This window comes from Saimiri boliviensis, chromosome 4 (genome assembly GCF_048565385.1).
Source record: "Saimiri boliviensis isolate mSaiBol1 chromosome 4, mSaiBol1.pri, whole genome shotgun sequence".
In the NCBI taxonomy this organism is placed as follows: Eukaryota; Metazoa; Chordata; class Mammalia; order Primates; family Cebidae; genus Saimiri; species Saimiri boliviensis.
In genome coordinates, this window is record NC_133452.1 from 62,801,734 (window position 1) to 62,820,943 (window position 19,210).

General features: G+C 40.7%; 1 protein-coding gene across 1 annotated transcript in view; it reads right to left on the reverse strand.

Annotated features, from left to right (window-relative positions):
- Nucleotides 1-11,178: 11,178 nt before the first annotated feature.
- The window catches only part of QRSL1 (glutaminyl-tRNA amidotransferase subunit QRSL1), a 45,943-nt gene continuing 37,911 nt past the window's right edge, over nt 11,179-19,210 (reverse strand). The window contains exon 11 of the mRNA XM_039466208.2: nt 11,179-18,997. Coding sequence (XP_039322142.2) covers nt 18,777-18,997 — 221 coding nt within the window. The 3' untranslated portion in view covers nt 11,179-18,776. The remainder of the gene's footprint in view (nt 18,998-19,210) is intronic.

The window sequence follows — 19,210 nt, forward strand, 5'->3', positions numbered from 1 at the left end:
CATGTTTGCACCATCTCCTGGGGCTCTGCCAGAGTATTGAATCCTATATTCCACACTAGTGCTCTCAGTAAACCCTTACCTTACCTTACGTTTCCCCTTTCTCTTTTCTTTTCTTTCTGATGGAGTCTCGCTTTGTCACCCAGGCTGGAGTGCAGTGGTGCGATCTCAACTCACTACAACCTCTGCCTCCCAGGTTCAATCATTTCTCCAGCCTCAGCCTCCCAAGTAGCTGGGACTACAGGTGCCCGCCACCACGCCCAACTAATTTTTGTATTTTTAGTAGAGATGGGGTTTCCCCATATTGGCCAGGCTAGTCTCTAACTCCTGACCTTGTGATCCACCCTCCTTGGCCTCCCAGAGTGCTAGGATTATAGGCACTGAACCCAGCTAAAATACAGCGATTTGGTTTGTTTGTTTGAGACAGAGTCTTGCTTTGTCACCCAGGCTGCAGTCCAGTGTCATGATCTTGGCTCTCCGCGACCTCCACCTCCCAGGTTCAAGCAATTCTTGTGCCTCAGCCTCCCCAGTAGCTAAAATTACAGGCACGCACCCCCACATCCTGCTAATTTTTGTGTTTTTAGTAGAGACAGGGTTTCATTATGTTGGTCAGGCTGGTCTTGAGCTCTTGACCTCAAGTGATTCGCCCGCCTTGGCCTCCCAATGTGCTGGGATCACAGGCATGAGCCACCATGCCCGGCCAACACTTTCTTATTCAAAGTAACGTTTTGCCTGCCTTGATCCAGCACCCTCGCACATCCTGTCCCATGTATTCCGCCCTGGCTCCTGCCAGTACTTGCTGCCAGGTCCTCCAATTTCTTTTGTGTCTAGTCACTTTCCTCCCCATCTGAGTTATGTGGTGACTTAGACCTAGGGATTGGCCTAGTGGCCAGATAGGAGGTTGGGATGGATCTGGGGTGGGGAGGGGGCCACATGTTGTATGTAGGGAAGTATCGTCTGCATTGTCTTCCAGAAGAGGGGAGTAGTGGCGCATAGAAGGGGAGGGAAGGACCTCAGTTCTGTAGGTACCTTTACTCGGATGCCCCCGTCCTACTGTCAGGCTCCTATATTTTGTCAGCTGGAGCATTGACCTTGGCAGAGCCAAGGTTGGGAGATTAACTGCCTAGGTTGGGAGATTAACTTTCTTTAAAGCTACCCTCATGAGAAGTTCTGAGCCTGGTCCTCAGCTTTCTCGGCACCCCTGCGGCAGGGAAAAAGAGATTCGTTATATACTACCAAGGATGCCTTTTGGCTGCCACTCTTAGCTTTTGAAAGTTGATTAATCACTCTTAAGTCATTCATTTTCTTTTTCCAAAGCACTGGTTGAGCATAGTGACAGCCACCTGTACTGTCCTTCTGGTGACTATTTCCTCTACGCTGCTCAAATGCCTGGAACATTGCACCAGCCAGTACATTTGCCACCACCAATGAAATTTTTTTTTTTTTTTTTTTTGAGAGGGAGTCTCGCTGTGTTGCCCAGGCTAGAGTGCAGTGGCATGATCTCGGCTCACTGCAACCTCCGTCTCCTGGGTTCAATCTATTCTTCTGCCTCAGCCTCCCAAGTAGTTAGGATTACAGGCATGTGTCCTCATGCCTGGCGAATTTGCTATTTTTGTATTTTTAATAGAGATGGGGTTTTGCCATGTTGGCCAGGCTGGTCTCGAACTCCTGACCTCGGGTGATCCACCTGCCTCAGCCTCCCAAAGTGCTAGGATTACAGGCATCAGCCACCATGCCTGTTGAAGTTTTAACAATTGCACTGTTGCCTTGTGCTGTCTGTGCTCCCCCTACAACTGGCAGTGGGGTTCTCAGTGCCAGCCAGATGACATGTGATCTAACTCCAAAATCTCATCTTAGCATTGATTCCTCAGACCATTTCTGGTACCAAATAATCACACATTGGGTTGTTCAGCATGTAGACTCTGAGAAGGACTGGCAGGCAGGAGGCTGACTAGGGAGGATTCTAGGGATCAATCCCTGTGGGAGGGAAGGAAAGGCAGGGAAGGGGTTTGGTATTTTGCTTCTAGAGGTTACATTTTCATTTTCCTGGACAGGAAATTAAACTACCAATTCAGTGCTCAACGCTGCAACCCTAGTGCCAGTGAAGACAGAATGAATTGGGCAAATTGGATGTATTTGGAAGGGACTAGTTGCCCCTTTTAAAAAAAAGGAATCGCCGGGCGCGGTGGCTCAAGCCTGTAATCCCAGCACTTTGGGAGGCCGAGGCGGGTGGATCACGAGGTCGAGAGATCGAGACCATCCTGGTCAACATGGTGAAACCCCGTCTCTACTAAAAGCGCAAAAAATTAGCTGGGCATGGTGGCACGTGCCTGTAATCCCAGCTACTCAGGAGGCTGAGGCAGGAGAATTGCCTGAGCCCAGGAGGCGGAGGTTGCGGTGAGCCGAGATCGCGCCATTGCACTCCAGCCTGGGTAACAAGGGCGAAACTCCGTGTCAAAAAAAAAAAAAAAAAAAAAAAAAGGAATGATAATGGTCTATTTAAAATTGTAGGCAGGTCACAGTGGCTCACACCGGCAATCCCAGCACTTTGAGAGGCTAAGTGAGGAAGATCACATGAGTCCAGGAGTTTGGGACCAGCCTGGGCAACATAGCCAGACTCCGTCTTTCCAAAAAAAAAATTTTTTTTTTTAATTAGCTGGGTGGTCGCCTGTAGCAGCCTCTAGTCCCAGCTACTCAGGAGGTTGAGGCAGTAGGATTGCTGTAGCCCAGGAGGTTGAGGCTGCAGTGATCTGTGATTGTGCCATTGCACTCCAGCCTAGGTGACAGAGTGAGACCTTGTTTCAAAAAAATAAAATAAGATAAAATTGTTTGGCATCTTTCAAATTGCTTTCATGTCTTCAGTTTGCATGGTAATTCTCTAGTGTCAATGGAGCAGATGTTATTATCTCTATTTGATGGATGAGGAAACAGGCTCAGAGGGGCTGGGTTTTATTATGAAATCTGTTGACAAATACTGGATGACAAATTTAATTATCAATAAAATAATATTGATATTATTTATGTTTCAATTGGTTGTCTTGAATTTTAAAACAACTGCTGATAAAAAGAAATTGCTTAAATATTAAGTTGTGCTCCATAGCAGATATTTTTTCTACCCAAGGATTTTCTATGGTAGTCCTTTTCTTTTAAATATATATATATATATTATAGAGATGGGGTTTCACCATGTTGGCTAGGCTGGTCTTGAACTCCTGACCTCAGGTGATCCACCCACCTCAGCCTCTCAAAATGCTGGGATAACAGGCGTGAGCCATCACACCCGGCCTTCCTATGGTAGTCTTTTGCAGACGATAAGCTTGTTCTAGAATAATTTCTTCAAGTTTCAAGAACATCATATCAATGCCCAATAAAACTCTCTGTAACTTATAAAAGGATTTCAATGGTCTGAGCTGTCAAGCAGCTAATCGTGGAATTTGCCAATTCCATTCCTACTGGCAAGTGAGATTTAAGTTATGCTAGGTGTAAGTTTAGAAACTGTAAAGCAAAATAGAAGTGTTTGGGAAGTGGAGGAGTCTCCCAAGGCTTAGCTGGCTCTTTTTAAAAAATTGATAACTAGTATTTTACAAATTTATGCGATACATGTGACAGTTTGTTACATGCATAGAATATGTAATGATCAAGTCAGGATATTGAGGTATCATCATTTTGAGTATTTATCATTTCTATGTGTTGGGAACCATTCAAGTCCTCTCTTAGTCACTTTGAAATACACAACATATTGTTACTTACTATAGTCAGTCTACTCAGCTGTTGAACATCAGATCTTATATCTTTTATCTAACCGTATGTTTTTACCCATTAACCTACTTCTCTTCATCCCCCTCTCACCTGCACACCCTTCCCCATCTCTAGTATCTATAATTTTACCACTCTTTACCTATGTAAGATCAACTTCTTTAGCTCCCAAATCTGAGTAAGAACATGTGATATTTGCCTTTCCGTGCCTGGCTATTTTACTTCACACAATGATCTCTAGTTCATCCATGTTGCTGTAAATATGATTTTATTCATTTTTCATGGCTGAATAATATTCCATTGTGTAGATATACATTTTCTTTATCCATTCGTCCACTACTGTACACAGGTTGACTCCATATCTTTGCTGTTGTGAACAGTGCTTAGCAGCATCTTAACAGTGGCAGCTGCGTACAGTGCTGTACATAATAGAGAGCTGGGAAAGGTGCTGGAGAAGAGCTTTGCTCCAGTCTATGAAGCACTCTTCTAATTAGAATTCTCTGAGCTCGGCCAGGCGCGGTGGCTCACACCTGTAATCCCAGCACTTTGGGAGGCTGAGGCGGGTGGATCACGAGGTCAAGAGATCGAGACCATTCTGGTCAACATGGTGAAACCCCATCTCTACTAAAAATACAAAAAATTAGCTGGGCATGGTGGTGCGTGCCTGTAGTCCCAGCTAGTCAGGAGGCTGAGGCAGGAGAATTGCCTGAACCCAGGAGGCGGAGGTTGCGGTGAGCCGAGATCGTGCCATTGCACTCCAGCCTGGGTAACAAGAGCAAAACTCTGCCTCAAAAAAAAAAAAAAAAAAAAAAAGAATTCTCTGAGCTCATTCAGCACTCCACCATTTAGTCCATTTATATGTTTACATCATAGAATGAGAGAATGACTAGAGACCACTGTGGCCTTTCCCTTTTTTTTTTTTTTTTTTTTTTTTTGAGATGGAGTTTCACTCTTGTTGCCCAAGCTGGAGTGCAATGGCACGATCTTGGCTCACTGCAACCTCCACCTCCCAGGTTCAAGTGATTCTCCTGTCTCAGCCTCCATAGTAGCTGAGATTATAAGCTCATGCTACCACGCCAGGCTAATTTTTTTGTATTTTTAGTAGAAACAGGGTTTCACCATTTTAGCCAGGCTGGTCTCTATCTCCTGATCTCAGGTGATCCGCCTGCCCTGGCCTCCCAAAGTGCTGGGATGAAAGACATAAGCCATTGCACTTAGTTCACTTTTACTATAAAACAAAGTACTCATTTTTGTTTGCTGTTAAGTCTTTAAATAATATAAAATTACATCTGAGCAAGTACTTACTGAGTGCATTAATATTAGGTCCCTATTACTAGCTAAACACTTAGTAAGTAGATTGTTAAATTCTAACTTTCTGGATAAGAGTTTACTGCACTGAAGCTTGAAATTGCTGCCCATAGACTTTTTGCAGCACTTATGCGAAGAACTGAAATAAATTTGGGGCAGGTGATACTAAAGTAAGGGAGATACAAGAGTTTTATACATTTCAGGCCTCGGTTTTTATAATAAATTACGTGATTTATTTTAAAACATTAACTCATATATGTATATATAGCACAAATTCAATGGTGCAAAAGAGTCATCAGTAAAAACCAAGTCTCCTTCCACCCATCCCAGAACTACTTAATTTTCCCCTCCAGAGGAAACCAATTTCCTGTGTTCCCTACATGGACAAGCCTCTACATAGATTCTACACACATGACAGCTTACTACATATACTCTTCTACAATAATAAAGCTACGAATTTTCTTTCCCAATGGCAATATGATCTTAAATGGAACAGATGTACCATACTATATTTAACCATTAAAGGACATTTAGGTTCTTCTAATCTTTTACTATATGAAGCAATGCTGTAATACAGTTTTATCTTATGTTTAAATCTTTGCTATGCTGGAATTTATTTTGGAATAAGAAGTGAAATAGGGATACAGATTTATTTATTTATTTTTGAGATGCAGTCTCATTCTGTCACCCAGGCTGGATGCAGTGGCTTGATCTTGACTCACTGCAACCTCCACCTCCCAGGTTCAAGGGATTCTCCTGCCTCAGCCTCCTGAGTAGCTGGGACTACAGGCGTGGGCCACCACACCCGGCTAATTTTTGTATTTTTAGTAGAGATGGAATTTCACCATGTTGGCCAGGTTGGTCTTGAACTCCTGACCTTAGGTGATCCACCCACCTCGGCCTCCCAAAGTTCTGGGATTACAGGTGTGAACCACTGTGCCTGGCCTAAAAGGCCTCCTTTATAAGCAACATTTGTGTATGTGTTAATTTCTCTGGTTTATTTATACTTGTAAATGCAGACATTGTAGTTATTATGGCCTTATAATGTGTTTTAAATCTGATAGGGCTGTTTCCCATGATTATTCTGTTTCCAAACTTTTCCTGACTTTTGTTATTTATTTTTTCAGTGAGGTCTATGGAAAATAGTTCCAGTTTGTCTATTTCTCCCCAAATTTCAGGAGACTATTGAGGATTTGATATGTGGCTAGTGTCACTAACAAACGAAATTTTTAGTTAATTTAAATTGCTACATGAGCCTATAGGCTACTGTGTTGCACAGTGCAGTTCCAACAGATCTGTTTGAGTATAGAAAAGGCTACTGACTTCTGAACACTAATTTTGTACCTAGTCACCTCACTCAAGTGTTGTATTATTTGTAGTATCTTTTTAGTGGATTCTCTTGAGTTTTCCAGGTGTGCAATTGTATAATCAGAGGTGATTATTTTACCAGTATCTTTCCAATTAATGTAAGTTCTCTTTAGGTTCGTCTTTTAGTTTTATGGAAGCAGTGGTGCGTTGACAACCTCATGATATCAAGTAGCTCATTCAACAAATATTTACTGTCTTCTAAATGTTAGGTCTTAGAAGATACAAAAAAATTAAGATATATTTCACAAGAATTTGTAATGTGGTGGATATAACTATCTCACAAAGGCCAGGCGCGGTGGCTCATGCCTGTAATACCAGCACTTTGGGAGGCCGAGGCTGGCCGATCACCTGAGGTCAGGCGTTCGAGACCAGCCTGACCAGCACGGAGAAACCCAGTCTCTACTAAAAATACAAAAAATTAGCCAGGGTGGTGGCACATGCCTGTAATCCCATCTACTCAGGAGCCTGAGTAGGAGAATCACTTGAACCAGGAGGCGGAGGTTGTGGTGAGCCAAGATCGTGCCATTGCACTCCAGCCTGGGCAACAAGAGAGAAACTCTATCTCAAAAAAAAAAAAAAAAAAAAAAAGCTATCTCATAGAAAAGTGTAATACAGTATGGTAAAACCCATGATAGAGATATTCAAAGGTTTTTCTTGGGGGGTGGCAATGACATAAGAATGCTTTTAAGTGTCTGTGTGTGTGTGTGTGTGTGTGTGTGTGTGTGTGATGAAAGGTGGAAGAGAAGATGTAGATTTCAGACAAAGCAGATAGCAAGTGATCTATATGTAAATATTTTAGTATTTTTCTTTTTGATTCAAAATGTTTACTCTTTAGATATGGTATAGGCATTTGATCAAACATTTATGCAACACAATGATCTGATCAGGGATATTTTGAAACTACGTTTGTCTTTGGCCACTGTGAGAGTTTTCATAAAAATTGCACGTGATAAAAATAAAAGCAATAGTTTCAACTAATGTTTAAGTCACCTGTTTATAATGGTTGCAGTGCAATTTAGCTTGTAGACTGATTTCAAAGTCAATTTTATAGTAGCTTTAATTAATCATCTAGGTAAAACAAAAACAAAAAACAAACCCAATGTACATTGCAACTTTTTGTTATAGGATGCTGATTACTTCTCTTTCTGTAATGACATCTGAGTCATGATTATTAAGCCTTAGTATTATAAAAGTTCTACTTGACCAGGTGCTGTGGCTCACACCTGTAATCCCAGCAATTTGGGAGGCTGAGGCAGGCAGATCACCTGAGTCCAGGAATTTGAAGAAACAAACACCCATCCACCCATCTCCACCAAAAAAAAAAAAAAAAAGCCGGGCGCGGTGGCTCAAGCCTGTAATCCCAGCACTTTGGGAGGCCGAGGTGGGTGGATCACAAGGTCGAGAGATCGAGACCAACCTGGTCAACATGGTGAAACCCCGTCTCTACTAAAAATACAAAAAATTAGCTGGGCATGGTGGTGCGTGCCTGTTATCCCAGCTGCTCAGGAGGCTGAGGCAGGAGAATTGCCTGAACCCAGGAGGCGGAGGTTGCGGTGAGCCGAGATCGCGCCATTGCACTCCAGCCTGGGTAACAAGAGCGAAACTCTGTCTCAAAAAAAAAAAATTAGTCAGGCCAACTGGCATGTGCCTGTAGTCCCGGTTACTTGGGAGACTGGGGCAGGCAGATCACCTGAGAAATTTGAGGAATTTGAGAAAACAAACACCCATCTCCACACACACACACACACACACAAATTAGCCAGGCAAAGTGGCATGTACCTATAGTCCCAGCTACTTAGGAGGCTGAGTGGGGAGGATCACTTGAACCCAGTAGGCAGAGGTTGCAGTGAGCTGAGATTGTACCACTGCACTCTCCAGTCTGGGTGACAGAGTGGGACTTTTTTTTTTTTTTTTTTTTTTTTTTTAAAGACAGCAGCTTGTCAAATTTTATATACACATTAATTTTTTATAAAGTTTATACCAATTTCAGAGGCCTCAAAGTTCAGTGTATATGGAAAATGGACCCAACCTGAATATCAAGGGTTTTGTGAATGTCCATGAAATAGAACCCATAAAAGGCCATGGAATGGATTGAAAATGGTAAATAGCTTTCAAATTTGGTGACTTAATCTCACATTTCTTTTTTCTTTTTCTTTTTTTTGAGACGGAGTTTTGCTCTTGTTACCCGGCTGGAGTGCAATGGCTCGATCTCGGCTCACCGCAACCTCTGCCTCCTGGGTTCAAGCAATTCTCCTGCCTCAGCCTCCTGAGTAGCTGGGATTACAGGCACGTGCCACCATGCCCAGCTAATTTTTTGTATTTTTAGTAGAGACGGGGTTTCACCATGTTGACCAGGATGGTCTCGATCTCTCGACCTCGTGATCCACCCGCCTCGGCCTCCCAAAGAGGGATTACAGGCTTGAGCCACCGCACCCGGCTCTCACATTTCTTTATAGTGATCTTTCTGGACTGTGTTGAAGGTTTTGCCCCGTAACACTGACTGTCATTGTCTCTGTAAATTGTTACCTATTCAATATAACTAAGTACATGTTTCTTGTACCTTTTCTGGAAAAGTTAATTTCCCAGGCATTTCACTTTTTTGGACACTGAGGCACTTCTGGAGCACACAATATCTATATATATATGGAGGGTGGGCATTCCTAAAACGTAGTTGAAGTTGTCATGCATATGAGAAGAGTGACTAAGGCTGCAACTCCGAAATCATTTCCAGGCCCAGTGTCTTCATGTTCTACCTGAACCTCTCATTCAAGAAAGCATTACTGGCCGAGCGCGGTGGCTCACGCCTGTAATCCCAGCACTTTGGGAGGCCGAGGCGGGTGGATCACGAGGTCGAGATATCCAGACCATCCTGGTCAACATGGTGAAACCCCGTCTCTATTAAAAATACAAAAATTAGCTGGGCATGGTGGCGCACGCCTGTAATCCCAGCTACTCGGGAGGCTGAGGCAGGAGAATTGCTTGAATCCAGGAGGTGGAGGTTGCGGTGAGCCGAGATCGCGCCATTGCACTCCAGCCTGGGTAACAAGAGTGAAACTCTGTCTCAAAAAAAAAAAAAAGAAAGCATTACTGAAGCACCAGGGGGTTGGTCCTGCTGCTTGCCATACGGAAAGCCAATGACTGGACAGTGAGGACTGCCAAGAAAGAAGGCTTTAATTGCAGCCAAGGAAATGGGAGCTTAGTTTTAAATCCATCTCCCTGACCAGCTATCACTAGAGGTTTATATAGCAGGGGAGAAATGTAACAAGGTATAAGAAACCAGGAACTAGGGAGGAGCAAGGAAGCAATCACAATGCATGAGGGGTCCTGAGGGGTCTGGCATCTCATTGACTGGATATGGTGATCTGGAGAGTTTCAGTTTTTTGATACTGTTTTTTGAGAGGCCCGGAAGTGGGTTCCTGAAAAAGGGACTCAGATAAAACAAATGTAACTTTCAAACTTTAAGACCCGAAGGGTCAATTTCTATGTTTATTTAAACAAACAAACAAAACACTATGGTACTATTGGGTTGGTTTCAAAAGCAGACCAGTGAATTAAGAGAAGTCGGAAGGACAGTGACTGGTGGATTGGTCAGGATGGGCCATGTTATGCTTCACTAACATTCCACCCCAAAATTCAGCAGCTTAAAACAAAAGGGAAAAAAGTTGTATTTGTTGCTTGTGCTACCCATCCATTAGGTGGACAGAGCTCCCTGACACTGAGCCACTCAGGGATTTGGGCTGATAGAGCAGTCACCATTGCTGGAGGGAGAAGAAAACCCTAGAGGATATCAACCTAGCAAACTCTAGTCCAGACACATGACACTTCCACTTATGATGTGTTGGCTGGAACTTTAACAAGAACAATAATTTAAAAAGATCCCACCTAACCACAACAGGATCTGAAACTGGAGAGAACTAAAAATATTTGACAAACAAAACTAATAATTACCATGAAGAGAATTACCATTCAATACATGATTGTATTGAAAATGTGTTGAAAGAGCAGTTTTGGCTCAGAACAGAGATGACTTCAACAGAAATGGAAACACTGTGAACAAGGCTAGATCATACAGTGTTGGCTATTGTATGATTATTCACATTTCTCCTCCCTAAAACTGCTTTTCAATTTAATTCCATTTAGCAGACATTGAATACATGCTTTAGACTGCAAGATACTTGTTTATACAAAGGTAGGGCAATAGCAAAACTGTAGGTATCACTGTTTCTTTTGAATGTTATTAACAGGCTACTTTGGGGTTACCTTAAGAAAAACCAACAAAGCCTCAACAATGGCCCCAAATCAGACCTGAGTACATGGTAGCATTTAGACTAGATTAATAGTGTGAACAGGTACTGGGTTATGTGGTATTTTTAATAAAAGTTAGATCTCTTCCTCATATCATTTGCTAACAATTATTACAGATAGATTTGATATATGACATCAAAAGCAAAAGTTACAAAAGCAAAAACAGAAAAACTGGACTTGATGAAACTGAAAAACTTTTCCCCGACAGTGTGTAGCAAAAATATCATAATAATACAAAAAAGGAACACTTTACTGCTCCTAAGGAAAGCCTTAAGGAAGTGAAAAGGCAACTCATGTAATGGGAGAAAACAATTATAAATCATATACCTGATAAGGGACTTGTATCTAAAATATGTGTTTCTTTAAAAAACCTTTTAAACTTGATAAAAAGATGAATAACTCAATTTAAAATGAGCAAAGGATTTGAATAGAAATTTCTCCTCCAAAGAACATATATAAATGATTAGTAAGCACATGAAAATATACTCAAAATCATGAGAGAAATGCAAATCAAAACCACAGTGAAATACACTTTGCACTCACTGAGATGGCAAGAATCAAAAAGAGACAAAAGTTGTTGGCAAGGACATAAAGAAACTGAAACCCCGTGCATTGCTGGTGGGAATGGAAAATGGTGCAGTCACCTTGGAAGAGTTTGGCAGTTCCTCAAAAGGTTAAATTCAGTTACCTATGATTCAGTCTGTTTCTGTTGCTGTAACTGAATACCACTGGGTAATTTACAAAGAAATGTATTTCTTATAATTCTAGAGGCTGGGAAGTCCAAGACTGAGGGATCACATCTGGTGAGGGCCTTTTTGCCAGTGAGGAGTCTCCATAGAGTGCTGACGCGGGACAGCACATCACACGGTAAGAGGGCCAAATAGGCTTTTGTAACCGATCTGCTATTATGGTAGCTAACTCATTACCTCGATAACCCATTAATCCACTAATCTATGAGTGGGCTAATCTGTTCATGAGGGCAGACTTCTCATGATTTACTCATTTCCCAAAGGTCTCACCTCTCAGCACTGCTGTGTTGAGGACCAAGTTTCCAACATGAACTTTTGGGGGGACACATTCACACCATAGCACCTGGCAATCTCATACCTATGTATATATTCATGCAAAATGAAAATATGTCCACAGAAACACCTGTTACATGAATGCTCATAGCATTATTCATAATGGCAAAAAAGTAGGAACAACCCAAATGTTCATCAATTAATGATGAATAAACAAAATGTAATGTCTCTACCCCTTGTAATATGAGTCATAAAAAGTAATGAAATATTGATAAATGCTTCAACATAGATAGATCTTCAAAACACTGTACTAAGTGAAAGACGCCTGATGCAAGAGGTCACACATACTGTATGATTCCCTTTGTATGAACTGTCCAGAACAGGCAAATGCAGAGACAGAAAGTAAATTAGTGGTTGCCAGGAGCTGGAAGGAGTGGAATGGGGAGTGATTGTTAATAGGTACAGTTTCTTCACTGAAATAGTTAGAAAGTTCTGGAATCAAGTGGTGATGGCCGCATAACTGTGTGAAGTATAACACTAATTTTGTTAATAAAATACATATAATTACATAAGCATATATGTATTATTTAATCAAAACAAGCAGGAGACCATTCTCATGGGATTGTTTCTGTATCCAGATCTCTGAAATAAGCACACAGGAACTTAACTTGCAAACATTTCTTGTAACTGATTTAATCAAAAAAAAAAAAAGAGCCTCAGCCAATCACAAACAGCCAACCAACCAATTGGTAATACAGTTAGGGACCTCTCATCAGACCATACTCAAATAAGGCAAATGCCTCATCACAGCACACCCCAATAAGGAAAACATCTAGCTGTAGCCAATCAGATGATTTCCCTACTCTGCTTCTGTATTCAGCTTATAAAAGCTCACTGCTAATGCTACTACTTGGAGTTCTCTGAACCTCTTCTGGCTCCAAATGCTCTTGCTTCATGAACCATTCTTTGCTCAGATGAACACCAACATATTTATTTTGTCTAAAGTTTTTCTCTTAACAATATATATACTAGATGGTGAGGTGACAAGTGATTTTTTTCTTTTTCTCTTGTAGTGCTTTTCTTTTTCTCCTTTTTACAGAGAAAATGCATTACCTTTGTAGTTAGAGAAAGAAAACTTGTTAAAATAGGTGGTGGGTATGTGGGTGTTCACTGTTGTATATATGCATGATAGGGGTGTATGCAACTAAATTATCCAAAACTGGTTTCAAGTCATTCACATACAAACTAAAAGGAAGTGAGGCTGGAATTCAGTTTGAAGACTTAGAATAACCAAGGATATTCTAATTCTAATACAGTACTCTATCAGAACTATTCTATAGACAAGCACGTAAGAAAAATCTATTGCTTTTTAAAATTATGTGCAAATTATCTTCTTAGTGTTAGCACTTCATTTCTCCGTGGAAATGGCCACTGGGATACCAGGTAATTGGTGCAGAATAATAAAATAATAAAACATGGGGAAAAAAAGGAACGCAATATAATGACTTCATTATTTATGCTCTGACTCCCAGAACTCCTTCTTACTTAGTTGCCTGTTTCCCCTCTGCCTGTTAGGCCTCCCATTTGGCTGCAGAATTCTCCAGCCCCTACACGTTATTGCTGCTTTCCCTTTTTATTTAACATGAATGGTAATACCATTCTTCCAGTTGTGAACATTTCGGAGGATAAAAATGATTTTTCTTTCCCTCCTTTCTCCCCTATCCTCTAATCCAATTAAGGTCTACAGTCTTCTAATTTTCACTTTATAGTGCTTCACTTCTTTTACCATTAGCATCAGCTTAATTTTGCACCAATTACCTGGTCTCCTAGTGGCCATTTCCATGGAGAAATGAAGTGCTATCACTAAGAAGATAATTTGCACATAATTTAAAAAGAAACAGATTTTTCTTACATGTTTGTCTATAGAATGGTTCTCATAGAGTATTGTATTAGGATTAGAATATCCTTGGTTATTCGAAGTCTTCAAACTCTGAATTCCAACCTCACTTCCTTTTAGTTTGCATGTGAATGACTTGAAACCAGTTTTGGATAATTTAAATGCATACACCCTTATCATAGACAACAAAAAGATAAGTATTCTAAACTATGACTGGCCTTTATAGACAACTGGGCCTGCTAAGTGAACTATGGTAAAATTGACAATTATCATTTTAGAAGATATCTGCCACCAATTTTATCATATTATTCATTGACCTACAGGCCCATTTTGCAACTAACTTATCATAGAAGATTCACCAAGGAGTGAAACTGCTTACAATAAGATGCCCCATGGGTCCTTCATTAACTTGTTTTCCCTGATGAATGTACTAATTGGCTGTTGGTAACATTTACCGTAAAATTTTCCCATGTTAAAGGAATTGCAGCGAAGATAGTTATTTTGGAGCCTCAATTATGCCTGTATGTTAGAATGGAAATGCTTTCTATGAGGAAGAATTTGGCTCTGTCAAAAATCTTTTCCCCATAGGAATACGAGGTGGCCATTTTGTGGGAACCTTCATTCTTTAAAGCACCTCTCAGCTCTGTCCTTCATTTGGTTCACACATCACAAAGATCTTCAGGTTTTTGATCACTGGGATAGCCAATTCTTTATCAAAAACTCATGGAAATTGCTTATTTTTTTTGAAACAGGGTCTCACTTTTTTGCCCAGGCTGAGGTACAATGGTGCGATCACGGCTCATTGTAACCTCTACCTCCCAGGCTCAAGCGATCCTGATTGCACGTGCACAACCACACCCAGCTCATTTTCTGTATTTTTAGTAGAGGCAGGGTTTCACCATGTTGCCCAGGCCGGTCTTGAACTCCTGGACTCCAGTGATTCATCCACTTCAGCCTTCCAAAGTACTGGGATTACGGGCATAAGCCACCTTGCCAGGCCTCTGGAAATTACTGTTAAAATACATAGTCTGTCAGTTCTTCCAGATATTTTAAACTTTATTCTCAGAGGAAGCCAGATCATCGAGGAAGTATATAGCTGGTCTTTAGTATAAGCTTTCAGCAAATTACAATTTGGCCACATGCCAAATTGTGGCCTCTATAAGTATTTACCATGAGGCCTCTATAAGGAAATGACTTAAATTCATGATTGCATGCATTTACTTATAGCTACAAAATATTGTGTGCTTATTCTGTCAGATACCATGCTAGGTGCTTTTAGTGCATCACTTAAATTTAACTCCCACCCACCCCATGGAGTGGATATCATCCCTGCTTCACAGATCAGGATACTGAAACTTAAGTTCATGGCTCAGAAATGGCAGCAACAGATTCAATCCCAGGTTTGTCTGATTTTTAAATCTGGTGGCCTTACCCCACCGGGAAAGCCAATGGGAAATTTCCCACCGTATCATATACTATCCAACAATAAACATCTGCATAGATACTTTGACAAGAATTTTTTGTTTTTAATCAAAAAATTCCTGCTTTTATTCTTCTTCCCCACTTTCACTATCACTTCATGGATTTCCTCAGTTATTTACTTTTATACCATTGTAATAATGTATTTGTATAAACTGCCTAAAATATTTTTGGGTTTACAGTCTATTGAGGTATAAAGAAAAATCACTCAAAAAGCTCCTCCAAAATCCTGTAATAATTGCTTTTACTTAATGTTGACTGGGTTTTGTTTTTTCGTTATTTGCCTTTATTAAATTTTCAGGTTTATGTTCTAGTGTACACATTGCTTAAGTTATGAAATAACTGAGGAAAGCAACTTCCTCTGGGTGCTTCTAAAAACAACAGATATGTTTTCTCTTAGGCTTGGTACAGATAACCAGATGTTTGAAGAAAGGGAGGGGGTCTGGGCATGGTGGCTCACTCGTATAATCCCAGCACTTTGAGAGGCCAAGGTGGGCAGATGGCTGGCACCCAGAAGTTCAGGACCGGTCTGGGCAACATGGCAGAACCCTGACACTACAAAAATTTAAAAAATTAGCTGGGCATGGTGGTACCACACTTGGGAGACTGAGGTGGGAGGACTGCCTGGACCCAGGAGGTTGAGATAAGCAGGATTGTGCCACTATACTCCAGCCTGGGTGACTGGGCAAGACCCCGATTAAAAGTAGTTAAATGAAAATTTATAATAGAAGCTATTTGAAAAATTCCATTATTTTACTCCCCTGCTTTGAATCGAACAAGTTATGTCACACGGCTTGCTGAATCACGAGGTCTCCTTATTGGTACCTTGTAACCATTTCTCTTTTCATTATCCTTCAGATTCTGTTTAAAATCCTAAAGTTACTTATTTACATTAGGAGGTCCAGGTATTTCCTAATAGGAATAAGCACTTTTTTGTTTATTTTTTGTCATTTTGCAAGCTCCTCTTCTCTACCATGCCATCTTTTTTAAACAGCCCAGTTTGACGTCATCAGAGCACCTGGTGTCAGCCACTCAAAGGGAACATTCTGCCTCCTGGGTTTCAAGTGCTTTTCTTGGTAATGCTAAGCACAGACCAAGATGGAACACTGGTTTTCCCACTTGCTGCTCTGGTTTTCTGTGGTGGCATGGCGCCTTATTTTATGATCACAGTTTTTTACTTTGGCATTCGTTCACTCAAACTTTTGGTTTTTTTTTTTTTTTTTTGGTTGGTCTTCCAGGTCTTATCAAGGAACTCATTTGACACATGTAGACATCTTCACCTTTCAAAAACACTGTTCTGGAAGTTCTGTTGCTAATAATTTTAGGGTTTAATTAGCCGAGACAGAGAAAGCATTTGTCACTTAAATTCCCAGACAGTGACTTGGCAAAATGAGACCTACTAGATTAAGTGTAAAAATGAAGAAGAAAGAAAAACAAATCTGGTATAATTTCATGCTAGTTGGATATCGGTATATGAGAATGGTTAAGTGTTTCACTTTTTAATTTCCAAAGTATTAGTGCAGCTCATGTATAGATACAGGAACAAGAGAATTAATATTATTTGAAAAAATTTCAGCCAGGTGTTGTGGCTCACACCTGTAATCTCAGCACTTTGGGAGGCTGAGGCAGGCAGATAGCTTGAGCCCAAGAGTTTTGAGACCAGCCTGGGCAACATAAGGAGAGCCCATCTCTATTTTTTTTTTTTTTAATTCATTACATGAAAAGGATTGGGGCAGTGGGTAAAATTGTTTATTTACTTGCTTTTGACTTCATATTCGCTCCTTCAATTAAAACGGTTCCTCCATCTGGCCTGACATGGTGTATGAGTAATTGAAAAACTTAAAATGGTTTCCTCTTACTATAAAGTAATGCAGTTTTCTCTCTTATGGATTTCTTCCTCTTTCAGAGATTCAGAGTCAAAATTTGTAAGAATATTATTGAGCCTGGCACATAAAACTTTTATTTAAGTTAGTCAGATTGAGTATTTGGGAGTGGGAGATCTCAGAGGACAGAAAACTATTTATGAAAACTAACAGGTAATGATGAAATATTCCAGTGGTTCTGCAGATGGTTCTGACTCATTATTTTCTCTTCATGAACATCATATTTGGAAAATAATTTTTTCTTACTAAAGTGAATTAACAATTCAGCTTTCTATTTTGATTTATCAACAATATGTAAGTGCTGGATTAAAATACCTCTTAATATGAGATGACAATGGTGTTCTAGTGCAGACAAGACACAGAAATCCAATGATGAAGACTTATCATGAGTAAATGGATGGTTTCCATTAGATTTTGTCAAATATTGAATACAGATCTCCATTAATATCTCTCTGGGCTCAAGGGGCCCAAATAAAAAACACTTGTAAAGATAGTCAAGAGGACAAGGAAACCGTGAGATACAGAGAATCTGGGGTAAGGCAAGGTCTTGCCATGCGCTTCCCCTCTTTGGCATCAATACCAAATTCTCTGTATGTTTTTCAGAGCGTATGTTCCTCGTGTATTTTGAACCTTTTTCACTAAAACCATGCACTGCTATCTACCAAGTTTCCAATCTGTGATGGTCTGTTAGGTTGCAACAAATGTTTCTATGACATCAATGAGCTCAGTTGTGATCAGGAAACAGGAGCATGAACTTAGTGTAACATGGAGTTGTTCTGGCGTCTAGGCACGGGCTCTGAAATAGCAGAAGTAAAATTTTAACTCTAAGGAGGAAAGAAAAGTTCTCAGTCATTTCAGCTCTTAGAGAAATAAAAGGAGTGCCTGCACCTGGGGCTCCTCCCCAGAGAGGTGTACACCCCCAGATTTGCATGATTCTGCGCCCTGACTGGCTGCATTTCCTCCTGTGCTCAGAGCTCCTCTTCCACCTGCTCTGCTCAGCACTCAGAAGCCAATAATCCCACTCAATTGTTTCTGTGCAGTTTTTTAACAACCCCTGAGGCAGCCTCCACCACATGATAAGTTATCTGCCTAGGCTATCCAGGTTACCTCTGGAGACTATTCATGTTTTTGTTAACTTAAGTTACACAGAGGGACAAATTTTGAGAAGTTTACCCCTAATCTTATTTTTACAGTAAATTCTTCAGTAAACATTATGGTAGAATGCATTGTTTTTGAAGAACAGATACCTTGTGTTATCACAGAAGTACTGCACTTTGCACTTAGTGATGGTTAATAAATGCCGACACATTATTTATTAATTATCACAGGAATTTAAAAAAGCAATTCATAGAATGACTGTATTAACAAGAAACCTAATTACAAGAATTGAGCAAGACCATTTGACTCCCTAGAGTACAGAATCTCCAAAGTCAGTCAGTTACTTATTTTTGAGACAGAGTCTTGTTCTGTCACCCAGGCTGAAATGCAGTGGTGCAATCTCAGCTCACTGCAACCTCTGCCTCTGGGGTTCAAGTGATTCTCCTGCCTCACCCTCCTGAGTAGCTGGGTTTACAGGCCCCCACCACTATGCCCGGCTAATTTTTGTATTTTTAGTAGAGATGGAGTTTCACCATGTTAGCCATGCTGGTCTCGAACTCTTGATCTCAAGTGATCTGCCTGGCTTGGCCTCCCAAAGTGCTGGGATTACTGGTGTGAGCCACCACACCCGGCCTAAAAGTCATCTTAAATTTTAAGATATGTTTATTGTTTTAGAGAGACAGAGGCTATTTTTTCATTTTCAAGGATTGCTGAACAATCATCCATGAGTTCTTGAAGTTGAATAACAGGAAACTGTACTTGTTTTTCAAACCATTTAGCTACTGTAAGAAGCTGTTGGTCATCAAATGCACGTCCAATAAACTGCAGTCCTATTGGCAGCCCTTGGTTTGAGAGTGCAACAGGGATACTCACTGCTGGCAATCCTGGGAAAAGAAAAAAACCCAGTAGATGATTAATTCTCCATCCTAAGCAGCAAAGACCTCTTCCACTTTCCAATGCTAATAAATACAATAAAGTATAAGGTTTAAAAAACAACCAAAAGGCCAGGTACGGTGGCTCACGCCCTTAATCCCAGCACTTTGGGAGGCCGAGGCAGGTGGATCACCTAAGGTCAGTAGTTTAAGACCAGCCTGGGC